General features: G+C 39.9%; 1 protein-coding gene across 1 annotated transcript in view; it reads right to left on the bottom strand.

Annotated features, from left to right (window-relative positions):
- vat1 (vesicle amine transport 1) overlaps nucleotides 1-22,468 on the bottom strand; it is a 28,467-nt gene extending 5,999 nt beyond the window's left edge. Inside the window, exons 1-5 of the mRNA XM_082184093.1 lie at nucleotides 21,752-22,468; nucleotides 15,987-16,194; nucleotides 7,028-7,198; nucleotides 5,552-5,641; nucleotides 1,119-1,360 (exon numbers count right to left, since the gene is read on the bottom strand). Of these exons, the coding sequence (XP_082040219.1) occupies nucleotides 1,119-1,360; nucleotides 5,552-5,641; nucleotides 7,028-7,198; nucleotides 15,987-16,194; nucleotides 21,752-22,213 (1,173 nt within the window). The 5' untranslated portion in view covers nucleotides 22,214-22,468. The remainder of the gene's footprint in view (nucleotides 1-1,118; nucleotides 1,361-5,551; nucleotides 5,642-7,027; nucleotides 7,199-15,986; nucleotides 16,195-21,751) is intronic.

Below are 22,468 nucleotides of genomic sequence, written 5' to 3'. Positions count from 1 at the left end.
ACATCTAGCATAAAAGGTTTTGATAATATAATATAATATTATATTATATAATATAATATTATATAATATTATATAATATAATATACACACATTATATAAACAAACTTTTATGTTAGGTATAATTAATCGTTATTAATTAATATACACACTCTTTATTTAATATTTTAAAAAATTATACATCGTAAGAGTTTTAAAGACACATTTTTCACTTGTCATTTACGGATGAAAAATGAAAACAATTGTTATTCAGCCAAGCATCAACAGTTGTAATGTCAAAATGGGCCAATAATGGACAATATATCGGTCCATCACTAGAAATGTTGATAAAGTACAACTGAAAATTAATTACTTTTCTTCTTCGAGTATTGATCAACGTACATCAGCTATTCTCTGGTCAGTTCACCAGCCTCCTTCTCTGTTTTTCCCCCAGGTCACCTCTCCTTTACCACTCTACCTAACAACCAGCGCCACGGCAACAGCGAGCCATCTCCTAGCAACGAGGAAATGCAACCTGGCCCTGACGATTGACTCGGACAGATTGAGGAAAGAGAATGAGACAGGAAATGAGAGTGAAGGACAGGGAGAATGAGTTACCAACAAATATGGAGCGCTTAAAACAGCGCTTCTCTCACCCATGAACTGAAATCATGTTGAAATATGCGTTTCACTTGAATGTGAAAGCACTTCATAATTCTTTTTTTGAATTTTCTATAACACCAAAGTCTGATGCGGCTAATAAAAGCCCAGATCGTCAAAAAAGCATCAGCTCGCATTCACAGTTACTTACTGTAAGCAGGAAGAGACGTCTCCATAGCAACAGGGGAGATAAGAAAGGAGAAGAAATAATAGGGAAAGATGGATGAAAGAACGAGTGAGGGACAAAGCAAATAGGCTTGATCAAAGAGTGGAAGGAGTACATGGGTGGTGGTTGAGGAAGATCATGAAAGAACACCCACGCATATATATCTCTGCATATATCTGTTCAAGGTGGAATCTCAATGGATTCCAACATCCTGCCATAAATACACTCCCAAAGGAGTTCTTTTTCCCCCCCAAGGAACTCAGAACACACAGATCAGTTCAAATGACCCCCATTAGATGCTCATTCATTCATTCACCTGCTCTAGGTGGTAGGTGGAGTCAATTCGGGGCTTGATCTTGCCCTGTTTGTACAGGTCCATAATGACCGCCATGGCCTGAGCAATGAGCTCACTCTCAGAGTCCAGGTAGCCCAGGTGAAACCCGCAGACCGAGCGGTTCCCTTGGATCAGACTCAGGGTGTGAACGGAGAACTGCTGGTACCAGGTCTTAGCCACTGCAAACAGGTTCTTCTTCTGGCCCGCCAACATGTTAGCGGCACCTGCAGGGTCCAAACACAAACATCATGTTGACATAGAAAACATAGATATGCATCAATCCATTAGGATCATGGTTTTGGGTCTATTTTCAGTTTCAGCTTGATTTTGGCAAGATATTACTATGGTTTAGGCCGGGGGATGGGTGGTATGACCGAACTGTTTTGACAACACTTTGTATTACGGTGATAGAAAATATCCAAAAAGTTTGGGTTTTTAATAAATGCAGCCTTGGTGAGCAGAAGAGACTTTCAAAAACAAAATCTTCCCGGCCCCAAACTTTTGAATGGTAGTGTAGTTTTTTTTAGCTGGACAACAAGTGAATAATGGTTTTATATATTAAAATAGCATGTGTAAACACCTGTAATGGATAAATCGGTGAAATAAATACGAAAATGTATATAATCTCAACTTTTGAACTGAGACAAACGATAATATTATTCATTACAAATAGGTTTCTTGCTAAAACAGGCAAACATAAAGCAGTTATAAACTGTCACAAAATCTCTACCAGTAAATACATTTCTACCATCATACCACCCGTCCCTTTGTCCTAGCATGTAAAAATGTCTTTGCATGTGCAAGCCGTTTGAACTGTAAGCATGTTCCCCGAGCATGAATAGGTATTTATGTGAGTTTTCTGCATGTAAAATGTGTGTGTGGTTGACCGATGGGTGAATTACTGCTTAATGGCTCCCACAGTGAGCGTTCTTCATTTACAGAGGAATGACATGCCTCTCTAGCCCTCCTTCTCACTCTCTTTTTCTCTTTTCCAACACTGCACTCTTTGACCCGTCTTCATTCGCTCACTGTCCGCACATCCTCTCGCGTCGCTTCCCATGTCTGTCACTCCCTCACTTGTTTTCTCCCTCTTGTTTCAGTGTTTCTCCACACGATTTTCCTCTTCATTTCGTACATGTCCTCTCTTTTGTTTTCTAACAGTCTAACCATCACTCTTTCGGTTCACTTCAAAGGTGGCTTATTAGCATGAAATAAGATAAGAAAGCCACATATTGGGGAGACACAGGATATCAAAGTAAATTACACTCTATAGTACCATTAGAGAAGGGGAAATGTACACAAAACAAATGACAACCCACTCTGTTTGTCTCTCTTTCTCACACACACATTGACACAAAGCGAGCTCTGAGTTGGCCTGTGATTTGGACCTGACCCAGTCTGTTACATTCGGACACATTCTGGGTTCTGTGTCAGATAGAGGAGCCATTGTTCTGATAAGGCAGGATAGAGGAAGAGAGTGAGTGAGAAAAAGAGACGGAGGAACAAAGACAGTTGGGTGGGATTACAGGACGCCATGTTGTTTAAAGGGTTTTGTTCCAGGTATTGTGTTTCTGAAGTTGATTTACTGTAATACGTCACTGTCAAGCAGGCCCGGTTCTTGGCAGCTATAGAAGAGTGGGCAAATACCCCATTTTATATTACAGCTCTCCATGATATAAGAGTTTTTATCTTCTTCTCACTTAAAATAAAATGCTACCATTTTCACTTTTTTCACTTTTCACCATTTATATAGCACTTTTAACAATATAGATTGTTTCAAAGCAGCTTTACAGTGATAATATGAAGTTTTGGCTTTACAGCAGCTCTAGAATAAAGTTATTGTCCAGCTAAAGTTAGTTTTGATCGATTCACTTCCGTTGCAAAGATCATTAGTTATTAACTTAGGGGCCGCTTACACGACAGCGTTCTAACAGAAAATCCTTAATGCGCTCCGGCCCGCTCATTCGCACAACAACAGTGCCTGGTGGCTCGAGAACGCAAACCTTGAAATAGGTTCCAAGGTGCAAGTTACATTTTCGAAAAACGTAATCATCTCTGCATAAACTTCAAAAACGCAAATCTGTGAAGACGCTGACGGCGTGCACATGCGTATTACGTGTTTAGTCTATAGTTATGCGCGCGTTTGAATATATATGTGCGCAGGCGTGTAGTCTTTCTTTATAAATTGACATCAACAAATTACTTGTCTGGCCTTAAAAACTCATAATACAGAATTTATTGTCGCTTCCGCGTATCCATGTTTAATCTCTGTTTAAATTTCTAGTCATCCAGTTTTTTATATCAGCAATGCATTCCGTTAATTTTGTGAATTGGTAAGTTTCGTCAGGGCATGAAGAAATATAGAGCTGAGTATCATCAGCATAACAGTGAAAACTAATGCCATGCTTCCTAATGATATCTCCTAAGGGTAGCATGTATAGAGTGAACTTTTACATTGTTTTTCAAAGTAAAGATGCACTAGACGGACGTGTTTGACCGTTTGCACTCGAGTCTCGCATCCATACTTTTGCAGCTTCATGTGCATGATGTGGGGTTCTAAAAATGCAGCACTCAAGTTAAAAAAGTTAAAAAGTTTTGTGACCTGAGGGTGAGGGTGAGCAAAAACGTTCGTTTCATTTTGTGTGTCCCTTTAAATGCAAATGAGCTGCTGCTCCCAGCACAGAGGGCGGAGCTTCAAGAGCTTGTGTATGTTAGCAGCTCCGAGAGACTCAAGAAGAAGTGACATGTAGAATGCAACAGGACGTTTCTGAATGGTTAGTTGATGAATTTATGTTGCTGATGTGGAGTTAACCATCTTCAGGTCTTTGATTAGTATATTCTGTCATGATAATCTATAAAATCGCTCGTGTGGGAACGGTTGCAAGATGCCTACAGAGCTATTGCATTTGTGTTACGTACTGTATTGCATGTGAAAAGACGGATGCATAATCAACCACCCCTTTAAATAAACGTTTCTCTATACCTGCACTGACATGCTTCTTGAGTTTAACAGCAAAACGGGTTCTGTGTGAATGGCCCCTAACTGATTGAAAGATAAACAGCTCATCCATATTTCAGTGTCATTTAAGGAGACAGTTTGCCTTGTACATTCAGTTTAACAACATTAACAGCAAGTCAAAAATGGCAAGGTTACAACTAAACTATGCATTTGCATTCATACACCCACATTATGTTCTTGCTCCATCCATGCAATAAATGCAACTGATTTCAACTGATCAATGTATGACCCATTTAAGTGGCTGCCAAATGACACTTTTAAAATCAGTCAGAACTATAAAAATATATATTCATATTTACAAGAAAATATGAAGATACATACATATTTTTGCCTGTGTGATTGTCAGCCTCTGCTTTGCCGCTGCAGACTGAAGCGTCTCGTGAGTGTATTACACGCCACACTGTTACTTTCAGCAAATAAAAGAAAAATACTGCACTTTTCTGGTGTTATTTTTTGATTGGTTGAGTATTCATTAAACTTCTGAACACACAGCCCGCCTCAGATTGCTTTTAATCAAGGCCCCCCAAAAAAAAAAAAAAAAAAGAAGAAGATTTACACTAGCTTGGATGCCAGCAGAACTTAGCCCTGCCCACAACATTTGAGGTTGGGAAGTTCGGTCTGGACTTGATCTGTTGTGGAGCAACTATGCTCAACCAGAGCAGTTTGGACCAATCAAATTGTCAGGGCGGGCTTTATACGATGATGGACAGATGATCAACGGTAACGTAATCATCCACGTCACCAAAGAGCGATTGGGTTGCGATAAGATTTGTTTGCTGTATTGTCGAGTTCTAATCCTAAACGGAGAACTTGTTCGTATATGCATTCACCTTTACTATTTCTCTCAAAAATGATGATCGTCATGATCGATGATCCTTAAATTCTTTTTACAACAACGGCAAAGATCGTTTACACTCATCATCTTCTTCTACTTCTTCCAGCGTGCGTGCAGTTCTGTTGACAGCCATGCGTCGCTCAACATACGTCTCTTACTCTGTTCCTCTGATTGGTTGTAGGTCTAACCAATTGAGTGCAGAGGCATTTTCTGTCCTGGCTCGGTTGAAACACGCCCCATAATCACAGCCCATAATCACAGCCCAATGGAGCAGCATCAGACTCATATTCTGACTAGAATCTGAGTATGATGACGTCAGGCTAGATTAACACTATCTGTGCCTAAATTTTGATTGTGTGGGCGTGGCAGACTTCCGGGTGGGCTCAGCACACCCCTGCCCCGCTGTCAAGCCATTCAGACATGTCTACTGTAGTTTTAACTCAACCAGTAAAACCTTAGATTAGACATTACTTTAACTGTAGTATTTGGTTGAAGTGATGAAAACTTATAAACATGTGGAATGTGCACAAGCTGATATTCAGAGTGTCCCTCGTGGCTCACCGTAGCTGATGAGCTTCCCCATTGGCTTCAGTAGGTTGTAGCCCTTATGGGTGTCAGAGCCTCCCAGAGGATCCAGAACAATATCCAGCCCTGAAACACACAGACAGATGCTGAATTACCAAATTAATTATCCTCCTTCATTTACCATATTTATAAATACTGTATCTATAAGTCAAATTCAGAGTGCATGTTTTCAGTTAACACATTTTTGTGTGAATTGTGAGAGAATATTGTGTAAATTAAATGTTAATTGGCAGTCATAAACAAGATATACAGCATGTAGCAAAAATATACACTACTGTAAAAAAAAAAAGTTTGGGGTCAGTAATATTTTTTGAAAGAAATGTATACTTTTATAAAGCAAGGGTGCCTTAAATTTATCATAAGTTACAGTAAAGACTTTTCCATTGTTACAAGATTTCTATTTTAAATAAAAGCTGTTCTTTTGAACTTTCTCAAAGAATCCTGATGAATATGTTTTGTGTCTCTACAAAAATATTAAGCAGCACAACTGTTTTCAATATCAATACTGTTTTCAGTATTTCTATTAAATCAAAGAATCCTATAAATGTTTATTTAGTTATTTTGATATTTTTAGCAACGCATGTTGACAATGTTTTACCATGCCAACGGTCTAACAGCTAAAGAACAACACTCTCAGAAAAATACTTTCTGCTTTGTATCTCATCCAAGTCTTTTTTTTATTCTCCTTTATTTGAAGTGTGCTGGCACAGGTGTTGAGTTTTTATTTATCCCATTTCAGAATCTCTGTCTTATACTGCAGATGGCCTTGTCTTAGCCGTTCAATTTTAGCACATCAGTGTATAGATGAACACAAAAACAGTTATTTTATGGGTTAACATTGCTCTAATCTTGACCGGAGCGGAATGCCATCAATGTGATAATGTTTCCAAATTTCTAAGATTGCTATGGTCAGAGGAGTAGCCTACATCAAATAAAATGTTCATCGGGGAAATAATTAAACAAAAAGAAAGGAATTTGTTTTGTCCATTTCTCTGATAAGATAAAAAGAGTAAACAACATTTTATCAGACTGCGTGTTAAGAGTTACACCTGACTAAACAAACACAAAAACTCAATATACACATCAGATACACAACCAAAAACACAAATGTGGAAGGCAGATTAGAAAGATGGACTCCAAGGTTAAATATACAAAAACGGTCCGTTAACAGCAATTCAAATCAGAAAAATACATTGTAGACTTCTTAGCGGAGACTTTATAGGCTGTCCATTCTGTCTTTGATTGCAGTATATATTTACTAGGCTATTTGCACACGAAAAAATTATAATTCTGGATTCTTTGATGAATAGGAAGTTCTAAAGATCAGCATTTATTTAAAATAGATATCTTTTGTAACTTTATAAATGTCTTTACTGTCACTTAAGATCAATTTAATGTGTCCCCAAACTTTTGCACGGTAGTACAAAGCTGGTTTGCGGTGTCTGTGCTTACCTTTGGGGCTTATTTTACGGATCTCCTCAACGTAATCACGTGTCCGGTAGTCGATGGGGTGCGTGACTCCACCCTGGCTGATGACCTCGTGCTTGCTGGCGGAGGCGGTGCCAAACACTGTGACATCGTTCACCGTTTTACACAATTGAGTGGCAGCGATGCCTACTCCACCTAGAGAGGGAACGAAACAAGAACTCTCAACACAAAGTATTTTCAGCATTTTCCATCTCAAAACAAAAGCAGAACCATGTAAGCAATGGGTACAAGAGGACAAAACTCAATGCAGCCATTTGACCTTAAAGATGAACAGCCACCCACTCATGTACAAACATTCGGGCCATTGTAGCAATCCCATTATGCCCGTTTAACTTGTGGTTTCAAGGACAGATAGCTTTGAGTTTCTGTCTGATTAATTCTTGTTTCTCCAGAAGAAGAAAAATGCATTCGAGTAGAAACGCATTATAAAATCCATAAAAAAAAGTCATTAACATCTAAAAGGATAATGTTTAAATGTGGTGGTTTATGGTGAAAGATTTACGAGAACTGTTTACTTGTGTACAAAATGCCTCTTTCTTTTTTTTAACTGTTCAACACTGTCCCTTTTTACCCAGCAGTCCAATCACAGTGGAGGAGGGGCGGGACAAATACTACACCGACCAACCATCCTCCTTGAACAACGACTGAACAATAATGGAGAAGTTAATATGGCTGATTACTGCATTTTTATATTCAGTCATTTTCTTAAAAATTAGATACTAGTAACACATTACTGCCATGAATATTCTATATCATAACAACCAAAGTATCTCAGCTGGAAAAACGCCGTTTTCTGAAGAGCACCAGGCATTTTTTTGGACACACGATAATTGAACATTTATTGCTAGGCATATGACAAATAAGTCTCTTTAGCATTTTTGCTAAATACTGGAGCCAAACCTGAGAAGGAAGTCCAGAAGATTCCACAGTCCTGGACACATAATTAAAGTCGTTGTAACTCATGAACGGGGGGGGGGTTATGTTAATTATGAATGAGCGTGCATGCGCGCACTATTTACCAATGTTTGAAATTCATTCATATACACACGTTTAACTAGCGAATCTGTGGTATACGAAGCGCTTGTGTATCCGGAGGAATGTTTTTGTAAAGGTCCATTTTACGCGCAAAAAATTTGCTCGTATATTTACTAAAGTTTCATGAATGAGGCTCAAAATCTGCTACCAGCAACAGCAAACATTACAACGTATTTTTTGTTACAAACTTTAACCTCAAGACTGAGAGTCTAGGCTCCAGAAAGCAGGTCACAATCATGAGCTCTTGTCTGGGGTCTAAGTCTTAAATATTCCATTTACATCAGACATAGGTTGTGAGCATTTAATCTCAATTTTAACTGTGTCTTGCATGCGTATTTCTAAGGGAGAGGCAGAGCAGTGTCTTAAAAGGTCACTAGTGCTTTAAAAGGTCACTAGTGCATGAACCTATAAAGGGTAAAGCTTATCTAATGACAAAATTAATAGAGCGCACATACATACAGTGATACTCATAAAATGTGACAATCAAATGTTCTAGGCTTCAGATTGTGAGGAACTGGACTTGCAATCACACACACACACACACACACCTTTTCTTCAGCTGGCACTCTTCATGAACAGGATACAACATTTTAGTGCCTGACGTTCTAAAAAATTAAGTAACTTTTTTTTAGAAGTCCAAATTTTTAAAAATAAAATATATTTATATTTAAATTCATAGAAATAGAATAAAATAAAAACTTAAGCCAGAATGAGTAACAGTACAAATATAGTCTAAAGAGACAAAATGTATCCAAATGAAAGGAGTAGCAGGCTTGCAAAAAGCATCTAAATAAATCTATAACTCAGTACAGTCTAGCTTGTTTGGGACCAAATAATTTATATTTCTTGATAAACTTATATTTTCCTCTTATTTTTTGTTACAATAACACTGCATCGAGCTTAACCATTCAACTCTGCTATCAGTCAACGCTTATGTGAAATGATAATATTTACTTCTCTTGATGATGTTACTTTGATCCAGTGAAAGTTGTGTGTGGATTTGTTTAGCTGTATCAGAAAGAGTTCAGTGAGGACTGACACTGAATCAAGCTCATGTAATGTTCATATAGCCTACAGTATCTTCTGTTCTATCACTTCATTAAACGGCTCTCTCTTCCTCTCTCATTCACTCGGTAGTGAATGAAGTTTGTGTTGCCATGGAGACTCGCGAAGAGTTGGTTTCTCTGAAAGCAGCAGGGCCGCCATTTTCTGTGTCAGAGAGCTCACAATGCATGAGAACACACGTCTCTTTCACATCGTGCTTTTTAACCTGCTGTCTCTCTCGTCTTGTCTCCTGGACCTCGGGGTTTGCGGTGCCAGGCCGCCCCATGACCACTGAGCTCCGATCACAAGACCTGCGTAGAGCTGCCAAGAGATCCCCTTAACCTCACAGAAATGTACACAAAATGAACCTCTTTCATGTGTGCTCATATCTACTAATCTCCAAAAGTATGTGCACTTTATTCTCCCTCACTCAGTCTCATGTGTTCGTAAGTCTTTTGTGTGAATTTCTGCATCGGTAGGAGTGGCTTCAAGCATGGGAAACCACCTCAGACCCAAGGAGGTCTAATAACTACAACAAGATATTTATATGTTTTATATAGATTTTGTTTTGAAAGAAATGTATACTTTCATTCAGCAAGGATGCATTAAATCTATCAAAAGTGATAGTAAAGACATATTTGTATGTTACAAAAGATTTATATTTCAAATAAATGCTGTTCTTTTGAATTTTCTATTCAAAGAATCCTGAAAAAAATGTATCATGGTTTCCACAAAAATATTAGGCAGCCGTTTTTAACATTTATAATAATAAGAAATGTTTCTGAAGAATCATTCAAATATATTAAATTAGATAACCGTTATTTAACATAGTAATATTTAAAAATTATTAACAGTATTTCACAATGTTAGTGTTTTACTGTATTTTTGATCAAATAACTGCAGCTTTTAATATTTAAAAATAAGACAACAGAAATTCTTATTTACAAAAAATTACATTTTTTTCCAACAGTAACTATTTACCATAGAAATTGTGGTAATCATAGTTAAGCAGTAAGGGAGCATCTTTATTTGAAATACTTTGTCCACACTGGTCTTTTGTTGTGGTTTATTCAAGATAACCCGCCTCTAGACAGCATGGAAAACCAAAAGTGTAGTTGGTCACTTCAGAAGGTCCGTTTCTGTCCAAGTGAGCAGTTCTTGGCCAGAATAAACTGCAGTGTGGACCAGACCGTATAAACAGGAGAATCTGCTTAAGAAAATTAAGCAGAATGTTCATCTAATCAGGCTGTTTTACACAAGGGCGTACGAGGGTGAAACACACACAGTGAACTCTTTATGTTTCCCTCTATCCACACATTCATACACGCACACTTGGCAGCCAACAATCTCGGTCACAACAGCATTACCCTCCCAGTATCACCCTCCTCTAGCGAGAGGGAATTTTTCCCCAAAACACAGAGGAATTCTGCAGATTCCCAACATACGAGCACTCAGCCCACACCCTCAGTGCAAATAGAGGACAGAGAGAGAGAGAGAACGGGACTTGTTTCACTGCAAGTTTTTTGACAGAATTCAACGTGCAAATTTGTGCTAATTTATAAACTGTGACTTCTTTTATCTGAATCTTGTTCTTGAATTCTTTCAAACGGATCTCAAATCAGAGCAAAGTTCCAGAAAACTAAATGAAACGGCTAGTGACTGGTCAATCGAATTCAAGTGAGTCACACACACCAATCAGACAGATAATGCTGTGGTTAGTATTTGGCATGAGGTGCCATCACAATGAAGAGGTTGTGCTCTGCTCAGATTTGTTCTGGCAGTTTATTCAATCAAGTGTAGGCTACTCCACCACATAGGCTACTCCACCACATAGGCTACTCCACCACATAGGCTACTCCACCACATAGGCTACTCCACCACATAGGCTACTCCACCACATAGGCTACTCCACCACATAGGCTACTCCACCACATAGGCTACTCCACCACATAGGCTACTCCACCACATAGGCTACTCCACCACATTTTAAAGGGGATGTCTAATGCTATTTCATACATTCTGACTCAGTAAAAAGAGTTGGATTCTCATGCTTAACATGGCCAAAGTTTTGAAAAAACGAGTTGGATGTATGACGGAGTATTTCTGTCATAAATACACTCCTTCAGGATTCGTATAAGTTTCGGAAAGTTTTTTCCGAGTATGGCCCTGTATGACATCATAAAGTGCAGAATTCCTTGTATGGGCACTTCTCCTGGAAGAGTGTGCGCACATCAACCAGAGCGAGAGCAAGATCACGCCCATCAACGTGCTTCGTTCGGGTTACGGAAGCCGTCGGCAGCGCTGTCATTTTGTTTTTAGACCAGTTTTTGGTTGTGAGGGAAAAATAACCTTGTTCAGCTTCCCAAAGAACTCAGCGTTAAGGGAACAGTGGATGCAGTTAAGTTTTTCCAGGGCACCAACGGAGTCGTGCAAGTGTGTTCCCGGGATTTCTGTGACGAATGTTTTATAAACAAGGCCTAGTTCGACGCTGGATTTGGATTTGCAGATCATTTGAGACTGAAAGATGGAGCAGTCCCAGCGATAAATGATCCCGGTCATGAGTCGGAATAGCAGGCGGTAATAACGTCAAATGTCTGTGTTTTGTTGGCAATCGTGCATATAATGTAAACAACGCGAACATATAGTGAATCAAAAGTTAACCAGAGATAATGTGATGTATAGTGCGTGACTCTTTAGCTCCGCCCACAGCACGCCTCCGGGAGCTCGGCTGTTTTCGGAAAGAATTGGTACAACGTATCTGTCTTTTATAAATCTGATCAAACTAAAGACTCTTCGGAGATATGATGGATGCAATGCTGCTACTCTATAGGTACTCAAGATTCACATGAGATTGGCAGAAACTGAGTGTTATGTGCCCTTTAAAATGCTAACTTTAGCCTGATAGCACTAAAAGCGTACGTCCCACCCTCCCTGCAAATCGCCGTCCAAAGCCACGCCTCCTGAAAGCATGAACGCGCAGCCTAGAAGACCGGAGTCAGCGTTACTGCAATACATCATTGAAGTACTAAAATTATTAACACTGAAACTGATATAAAAATTATAAATTACAAAAAAAAACATTCAAAAATAAAAAGCACATAACAAAAGTAATAAAACAGCATCCAACTCAAAATTAAGAAATGCTAAAATAACACTGCAGATTTTTTTCTTTTCCTCACAAAAAGCAATAAATTCTTCAAAACCTCTTATTTTTCTACAGAAGAAACAATTCATACAAGTTTCAAACGATGAGTAAGGGTGAATAAATTCACTTTTGTATGAACTAATCTTTTAAAGCATAACAGGAGATATGGACTCTAAAACATCTCAAGAGATCGATTTTATACATCATAGCTGATGGTGACTGCTCTTCCAGGATGTTGTAATCCTGGAATGCTGTTTTTGGTGCGAGTGTAATGTTTGTTTTATTTTACAAACGCAGCACCCATTGAGATCCACGTCTTTCCTTTATGGTTCTCCAGATATAACAAACTATTATAACAAGTAGGCGGCTCTTCACAGTTGTGCGGGAAGCATCAGGGCGGATTAGCGTTTGCACTACAGATGAGATGCGTCACATGCGCTTTCAACCGCCTTTGACTGATCTGATCACAAAATGTTTTGGACCCCATTTACACCTGTATTTAGTCTGTTTGTGATGGGATACTTTTATGGTGCCTCTGCTCACTTTTTGAAGCCAGACACCTTCAGAGTGACAGGCTTCAAAAGTTATATGGGTTGAGACCAACATAAGGGTGAGTAACTAATAACAATTTTCATTTTTCCTTTCAAGAAAACACATCAATATTTGCCTGAAATGCCCATCGTGCTCCATATGAAGGTGCAGTGCCATTCTTAACTCTTAGTGAAACTCAAGAGGAAACACATTTCCAGTTTTACAGCGAATTCAAAAAACATCCTGTTCACTGAGATACCAAGGGTTTCCTGAGAGCACATGCACACACAAGCATTCATACACACACAAACAATCTCAAGAACAAGAAAACACAAGCTGAAACAAAGAAAGATGGTTATAATTAAGAGAAACATGATGTGCTACATGACTGCAGACTACTCATCTGTGACTGACGCCTCCGTTCCAGAGATGACAGACCAGCTATTTATTTATTATGGGGGTTTTGGTTTGATTTCTCTGCAAATATTTATGACCACTACTAAGTTTTGTCTTAAAACATTCCCTCTTTCGCTCGCTGTTAGGGTGTGGTGGTGGTTCAAGGAGACGCTTTCGAGATTGTTTGAGATTCCTGGTTTCTGCAACACTCCAGTTGGACGAGAGCGTTTCCTTCCACCCCGAGCCAAAGCTTCATCCACACCCACACTGATGCATATGTCCACCAGCATTCACAGCGACAGGGGATATCAGACACATATCAGACCCCAGAGAGGGAATATGAGAATATTTCAGTCCGTTCATTGGGCCTCATTCATGAGAAACAAGAGATTCCTGTGTAAATCATTCCTAAATCCATTCTTGCGTAAATTATCCCACTGAAGTGAATGCAAACATTTTCCAAGAATGGTTTTATGTATGATCTACACAAATTTCTTTTCTCCAACGTTGCACTAATAACAAGTGTAAAAATGTTTCCTTACAAGCGCACAGAAACAAATAAAACATAGAAACCATGCATACAAAACACTGAAATACCTCCACTGGGCTATATCATCACTTTAAAAAATACTTTTTTAAAGAAGAAGAAAAAAGGCTTTCTAAATACCGACTTTTACTACAGAACGTCCCTTCCAGGGTTCAGGAGGCAGAATGCTTCTTAAAATGAATTTTCACAATTTCACAAACACATTAATCTAGCAAGAAATACAGCTGCAAAAACTGAATGATGTATATTGCAATAAAGTTGTCAATTGCCAAAGACAAATACCAATTTAAATCAGCATCAAAGCATGGTGGAGAAAATGATATTGCCGCCGCTACAGGCAAAATAATTTCAAAACAAAAACCCATTAGATTTGTACAATATTTGTTGAAGGAGTAATGAAACCAAACACTAGGTGACGCTGTGTATATGAATTGCTCAGATGTGCTCAGAACATGGTGTCAATGATGTTTACCAAATTGTGTTTCTATATCACAAAACGTTAAGTTACAGCAGTTTACAATCAAATTCAAAATAACGGAGAGGCAATATGGCCAATCTCTGAAAAAAAAAAAGATTGGTTGGACTCCATGATCCAATGAATCTGCACCTAACGTTAATGTCGGCATGAAACGGACATTGCGATAGTCTTTTCTTCCCTGTTGTGGTTTATCTTGGATTGTTGTGGTTTGCTATTCTTTCATTTGCTGCGATCTCAGTGACAAGTTTTCCTGCCCTGCAATATTACGAAAAAATAAGAATTTATTCTTTGACTTTATGCCAGAAGTTATAAGCTAAAATTTTAATTTGGTATTGTTTTTACCAGTATGTGGCGCTGTGACCTTGGGTGCTTGGCCCTAACTATACTTATAATCAATGCCTTTAACAATTGTCAAATAGCTTTGTAATGCATCTTATTACACTTGTTGAGCTATTTTTGTAAACTATGCACTTGTAAAACTTGTAAAAACAGATTCACACACTACAAAGCGCAAACAATTATACGTCAAATATTTCATTTTGAACAATGTTGATTTCTAAGCAGTACTCTCAGTCAGGAGGTTGTTTGGCACTTTTCATCATGACGTGCGCACTTTAATGGTGGTATTTCTTAGATATGTGAGTATAAAGTACTAGAGTAGTTTGTTCTCTAGTTTGCAGATTTTATCAGCAATTTCGATGCATTTAGCTACTCCCCTCAGTTATTCCACTTGTTTTCCTGACATTTTCTCTCGTAAGCAAACATAATATCACTTAGAATGACCAAAACAGTGATTCGTTTTATAGTTATACTTCAAGAATATGCTCATTAGCCTAAAATAGTTATTTTTTCTCACTTAGGTTCACAAAACACTGAATCTAACAAAAAAAAGTTAATAAAATAAAAATGCTCATACATAAAAATGCGTACTTAAAAACCTAACACTGCAACACACTCACAGGCAACGCCGGGATCCGACAGCGAATTGTGAAAGAATTATCCATACGTCCACACTCACAAGCGCACACACATATACGCTGTTCTGTTCTAACTAGAAAAAACGGGATCACTTGAAATGTTACATAATGAACAACTGTGTAATCCACAGTTCAACCAAATAACTATCATCCCAAAATCGGTGAGTGTTTTCCAGTACAACCACAGAACAGTCTTTACTGGTGGCAGAACATTGTCTGAACATTTATAAACTAAACGGCTGCTAAGGAACTCGCTCGAATGAATCTATCGATAAGAGATTTGTTTGACACCTACAGGAATATTCTCTGAGAACAAATAAACTATTCAAACCTGCACCTGCACTTACAGTGTCTCCCAAAGGTCATTATTTAGAGAGCACAGATTCCCAACACACACACACACACACACACACACACACCCGCACATACGTACACCTGCACACAGAGTGAAAGATCCCTTAGGGAGGACACTTGGAAATAGTTAATTAACACAAGGGACTCTCTGATCCACTCACACAAATGATGATGGGAGCGCGCAAGTAAATGTAAACCACTGCTGTACTCCCTCGCCAGCGTAAAAAGCCCCAGGGCTCCCTTTCGGCCAGCTGCAGGAGCCAGATACACAAACACTAACGCACACCTGCACATGATGGATATATAGGCCTATATTGTGTTGTGACTCACGAACATATAATTGTATTAGGTTGCATGTAATCCCTGTTATGAAGCCGTAATACATTTGCATAATCTCCACACACATTTTCACTTACCTGCGGCCATATGGACGAGTATGCTCTGGTTGGGACGCAGGTGCCCAAAGTCGAAGAGCATCATGTAGGCGGTGATGTAATTGACAGGAAGTGCCGCCGCCTCCTCAAAGCTCATGCCCTCAGGCATCAGGAAGGTGTGTGTGGTCGCCACCACAACTACTTCCTGCCACAGACCGCTCCGATTCAGAACCAGAACCTTATCACCCACCTACAGGCATGTAAAAAGAAAGAAGTGTTGAAGGCACATTTGGAAAACAGCCCTGTACAATATGCCTTTCAGTGTTTTACGCCACCGTCAGTCATCATAGCAACATCAATATACATAAAGACTGTATTCGAGAACATGTGATGAAGCTCATTGGATCTGTATGGTGATTTGCTCTTTTCGGTTTTGCATCCAACGGTTGGATTTTTTTTTAACTTGTTTGGCAAGACAATCGCACAGCTGCGCAGATCTGGGGGAACTTTTGTCTATGTTTCGTTGTCATTATCCTTCAAAACAGTTAGCATACTTTAACAAAATATTTGAACCTGTACTGTTGGCCATCTGGACTGTTTCGCTAAACTTTATCTCGGAGCAGATAAATGTGCTCCATTTAGAGTCGTTTGATAATATCTGTTGTAACTGAAAATCCTTTAATTACCTTGGAGACCCATACACACAGATACAGGAAAACTGAACAGACTTCCACTACTTCCTTTGGAATGAGGAGATACAAGGTATGCAAACGTTTACACACACAATTGTAACACAGACCTCTGAGCCTCCATTAAGTACGTTTACACGTGCAGTTAAAAATCAGTTCGTTGCATAGTCGAACTGCATCTGTCTGTTCAAGTATACATGACAATGCATTGAATCGAATATCCGCACAACAGTGAAGAAAACTGTAGTCTGACTGAAGTTGGCATGGAAATTCCCCTCATCTATTTTCTAAATGCATCTTATAATGACTTATCCATGCATTTCTTTTCTTTTTTTAATGAGCTTGTAATTTTTAAACAAAATGTCATGATTCGATCTTCCAGTAGAACGACAGACTTCTCTCTGGTGACTTCTTTAGTTATTTAGCCGACTTAAACCCCTTTCCAACAATAGACCACATTAAGAATTTACATTTTTGGCTGAACTTTCCCTTTAAATACTGTATGGGCAATAAGCAAGTAAAACTAATAAACCTAAATAAATTGCATACTGTAATTCCTGCACCAATAGCAGTCCAGAATCGTTTTCAAGTCATTGGTTGACCCAGTGTTGTCATATCAGACCGGTCAAGCTGCTCAAATAAACAGATTGCCATTTGCCACTCTGTTTGGTGTCGCTAGCGCCAACAAATGGCACTTCACCTTTAAGCGGTGTTCAAAATTCATAAAGGCAGTGACACTGATTGATCCGACCTTTGTAACGTGCACAAAAAACTCTCAACACTTATGTCCCATCCTCAACTTGTGTATTTTCTAAATCAGTAGCATCATAAACATTCCACTTCCTCCACCACTCTTTCTCTGTCTATCACTTCTTTTCATCTCCCATCTCCCCCTCTATCATGCTCCGTCTTTCTTTATTTCTAAGATCAGTTCCTCTCATCAGGGGGCAGGCAGATCCTTCAGCCTCAATGAGCTTGAGAGAAGACAACACACACACAGACACACACACACACACACACACACACACACACACACAATGTCGGAAAAGCACCTCTCTCTATTTCTTTCTTAGGACACACAAACTTGGCATAAATGTTCAACGGAGCTTCAGAAACCACACACACACAGAAGCTTTTTTCAAAGTAAAACACAAACACTAATATACCCAGCGCTTCCCTCACAGACAGGAAGACACACACACACAGTCTAATAGGCCCAAGGGACACATGGGCATCTTTGTCTATACTGTCCAATTAGAGAGTGGGGCTACTCCCAAGCCGATATGTCTGTGCCCCATTTCATCTCTCCTCCCTGTCTCTCTCATCTCGTCTTCCACATCTCAGTCTTGCTTTCTGCCATTCCTCTTCCTCCTTTAATTGGACTTTCTGCACATCACAGATCAATGGGCATTCATGTCTAAGCCAGGAATTGTGATCATGACTCACCATACGGGGAAACCAAACCTCTTCCCCCTCCTTTTCTTTCTCTCTCTCTCTCTCTCTCTATTCGTCAGACTCGCAAAATGGTCACACTTGCGACACAAACTTATCATACTTTGTATTCTGTGCTTGCACAAAAACAAACACTTTTCAGCTGAGGTTGCAAAGATCAAGGCCAGCTGAAGGTCTTGTGAGATGTGTGTCACTGGCTACGTGAGTCTCTCCTGTCTCATCCTTTCCTGTAAGCATGCACATACAAACTCAAACACACATGCACACACACTGACTTTGAAGGGTAAAGTGGCTATCTAATGCATTAGGCTCATGAAATACATCTGTCGGCGAACGTGTAATCTTGTTGCTGTGGAAATGTGCAGGATTCTGCTCCATAAAGCTTTTCTGTCTCCCAGCACCGATTTTGTCTATTTTATCTGTGTTTGTTTTGTATGTGACAGCAGTATCTCTGCGGTTAAGGCTCCAGTCTGCAAGCACAAAGGATGGCCACTCAGAATCCCACGTGGGGCAGTGAGATATTGAGATCACAATCCTGTTTTATCACCACTCTGCCTTTGAGCAAGACACTTAACCCCAGCACGCTCTAGGTGGGGTGCAATCAATGCAAAAATACACTGTTGCATCTATGAAATAGCAACTAATTATGCAGGAACTAATTAAAAATGGATTTCTGCTATATTTCAATATCTATTATTTTAACTCAATGCTGAAATGAAATACTTTTGGGAAGCTGACATGTCCTGCGGTGTGCACTAAAATAAACAGCTTTATTTTAAATAGCTTAATTATTTTTTAATCATTATTATGCATGCAGTTCAATGGCCTCATTAATCAAGAGATTACACAAATTATTAATATTTATTTCTTCACTTTTTTTTGTGCTGCGGGATTTAAAATGAACTAGAAAAGGTGACAAAAATGGTGGAATTTTATATTTTATATAAATATTATTTATTTTTTACATTAATATAAAAATATAAAATGGATTTTTTTAACCACTGACTTTTCCAAAATTTTCCATAGATTGCACACAGATATGTATACATGATAGTCCTGTGGAAGCTGGTCTTTTTTTGGAATTTTGTCTTATCAGATTCCATGTAGAACAATTATAAAGAAAAAAATAAAGTAAAAATGCAAAGTTAAAATACTTAAAATGCACTACAAGGTACTGCCGTCAGAGTTTGACTTTTGAAGTACATTCATTTATTTTTGCTTGTTTTATGTGGCACCTGGTGAATCTGGGCTTAGATATCTTTTTTTTTTTATCCTCATCTGCATTATTTAATCTCTACAATTGTCAAATTATGTCATACTTCCATCATAGTGCCAGTCCTGTAACCCCCCTCTCTCTCTCTCTCGCTACCCTTCGTCAAAAGACTGTTACCACTTCTCTTGTTCTACTGTCATACTGCGCAGTAAAAAGGTTTTTTATTACTCCACAATGACACAGCTCTAGTATGTTGATTGTTGAAATAGTAACGGAACAAATCTTGGCCAACAACTCTACTCTAATTGTGCAGTTAAACTGCTCTTAAATGCAACTACTTGAAAAGACATCAGGTTTCCATGTCAAAAATCTTATGTTAAAACTGTTTCTCGATGAAAATAGTTACACGGCACCATCAGATTCAGCTAAAACGGCGCGTGTCCCTGCTGTTCACTTACTGGTATTCACTGCGTCGCTGTTTATCATCGACCTGTCAAATCACACACACACACACACACACACAGAGAGAGGGAGGGGGAGAGAGAGAGAGAGAGAGAGAGAGAGAGAGGGAGGAAATTCCAGGCTGACAATGTGGTCCAGAGGAACATAATTGTGAACAGATGCATCTGATCCTCGCAGCAGAACTCCGATAAATATTGTGTGTGTGCATAAGCAACAAGTTATATGAATTATTCATGAAAAAAATTCTAATATACTAAGAGTGGGCACAAGAGAGCAGTTTAGGAATAACATCTATCAAGTCATGTGAGAGGATGTCATGGCCTTTAGTATTCACCTCTACAGTTCTCAAGAGTGTCTTTACAGAGATCCGTCTCTTCCTCTAAGAAAGAGTCATTTTCTGGATATCACAATCAGCAGATTCCTCACCTCACATGCTCACCAAACAATGTCAGCTTTGCCAAACACTATCAGGACTCCAAATGTGAGATGAAGCAATTGTTTGCTTGCTGACATGGTAATACAGAGAGAGCGAGAGAGATAGGGTGGACCATGACCTTTTAAATTCAATATTGATGACAGACAAGGCTGAGGAAGGGCTGAACCATTATCTTCCTCCTCTGCATCACCCACCAGCCAACGCCTAGTGCTTGCTTCTGCTCGCTCCCTCTTTCTCTCTCTCTTTAACTCATATTAACATACAAAGACTCAGGTTTTAATCTGCATTTCACACGATTCTTGAACATCTTACCACGACTGGCTCTCATTAAATATGTTTATTGTTCTCAGTAACACAAATATCAAATCCTTTCAACACGCACACAGAGAGAGAGAGAGAGAGAGAGAGAGAGAGAGACAGCGCCGGTGCATGGCGTTGCCATGATACGTTGCCATGGAGACCAGCAGCGACCACCAGGCATGACTCATCGATTTGTTCATATGGAGCGCATAGAAAGTCAATCAGTCCACGTCATACTAAGACTCCGCTGTTTTCTCTGGACCTTTAGGGCTGAGAAAGTAACCCGAGCGAGCTTTAGGTTTATTTACAGTATTTTAGAATCGCTGGCCAACTATATAAAATATGGAAATTCTAAGAAATTGTATTGCGTTATATAGGCCTAAAGGAAAGAACTTTGATTATTGTGTAAAGAGGCTAAAAAGGAGAAGAAGAAAATCTGGCACTTATGATGGATGATGTCAGAGAGTATGTCGGTGTCACAATGCGCGAGGCAGATGACAAAGGGCGCGTGCGATTAGCATTTTCCCCCCTCGCGAGCCTCGCCCTTTTTCCTGCGCGTGGGGAGAGAGTCCTCCACGCGCGCACATTACACCGGGCATCGCTGAAAGTGAATTAACAATGTCGAAAGCATCATCTCACTACTTGTACGACTATAATTGACGCGGCTGGCGCGTCTCAGGTGAGACTTCACAAAGCCAAAACCCGTCCATCTCTGAGAGAAAAAGGGCGGTGGTTCCTTCCATTCACACTCTGAAGCCATAAAACCAAACACTTCTATTATAATAAACCAAGCTGCCTACATTGATCGTGACGCGACAGTTCATCGTTTATAAAAGTTCTTATTTAGCTGTGTGCATAAAGTATCACAAGGCGGGTTGTTAGCCTACTTTCCATTCGCCGCGCGCACAAGCAAAGCTCGCGCTCCTGTTAACGTTCAGCGTTCTGGCCCATTGCTCGGGTCAGCGCGACAATAGCTCCGGTGCTTCTGAAACAAGGCTACCGGCGCCCCTCCCGCTCCTCTTTTGTCTCCGGTGGCGAGTGAATATGAGAGGACTTTGAAGTTGTCTCTTCGAATGACTGACTTTTTTTTTTTTTTTTTGCACAGCGTTAAAGATAATTAAGATAATTAAAGATATAAATAACTGGGAAAACATTTTATAACACGTTGTGTGTGGAACAAACTCGTTATAAAATGAAGAAAATGATCAGCGCATATTAATATCAATAAATGTCTGCAGAGAATAAGTTTGCTCACCTTTCTGTCAGTCACATCTTCACCGACAGCCTCGATGATCCCGGAGCACTCCATGCCCGGGGACACCGGCGGGGACGGGAGTCGGTCGTACAGTCCCTGTCTCGCCATCAGATCTGCGAAGTTCAGCCCGCACATTTTCACGCGCACCATCACCTCGCCGCTCTTGAGCGCCGGTTTCCCCTTCTTCACCTGGAGCTTCACCTTATCATACCCGCCGTAACCGGTGAGCACCAGAGCCCTGTAGCTGAACGTGTCCTCCTCTGGGGCTTTCTCGGCGGCGGGCGCTGGGGTGTCGGCGTCGGCGTCGGCGGCAGCAGCGGCCTCGGTGGACGCGCTGGTGGGCGGTGGGTCTGGTTTGCTCTCGGTTTTTGGGGACTCGGCGGGCGTCTTGGTCTCCTGCTGCTGCGGCTGCTTCTGCTCCTCGGCGTTTTGCTGCTGGGCAGGTGCGTCTTCGCCGGACATGGTCGGAGTTTGGGTAGAGAACTTTTGAGGAGAAAAGACTCGCGTTTGTTTTCCTGCCTCACTCAGGCAAATAATAAAGAGCTCAAATATGCGAACGGCTTCGCGGTCCACGGTTTTCTTAGCCTTTGCAACAAGGATGCTGGAGCCTGAGAAGGTGGAGGACAGGGAGACAGAGAGAAAGAAAGGGAGTGGAGGATGCCTCACGACGACTAGTGAGTGACCCGAGGCTCTGACAACTATTGAGAAAAAACGAGG

This window comes from Leuciscus leuciscus (assembly GCF_965113295.1).
Source record: "Leuciscus leuciscus genome assembly, chromosome: 1".
Lineage (NCBI taxonomy): Eukaryota > Metazoa > Chordata > Actinopteri > Cypriniformes > Leuciscidae > Leuciscus > Leuciscus leuciscus.
The sequence above is the reverse complement of the archived record's forward strand: the minus strand, read 5'-3'. Positions and strand labels throughout refer to the sequence as shown.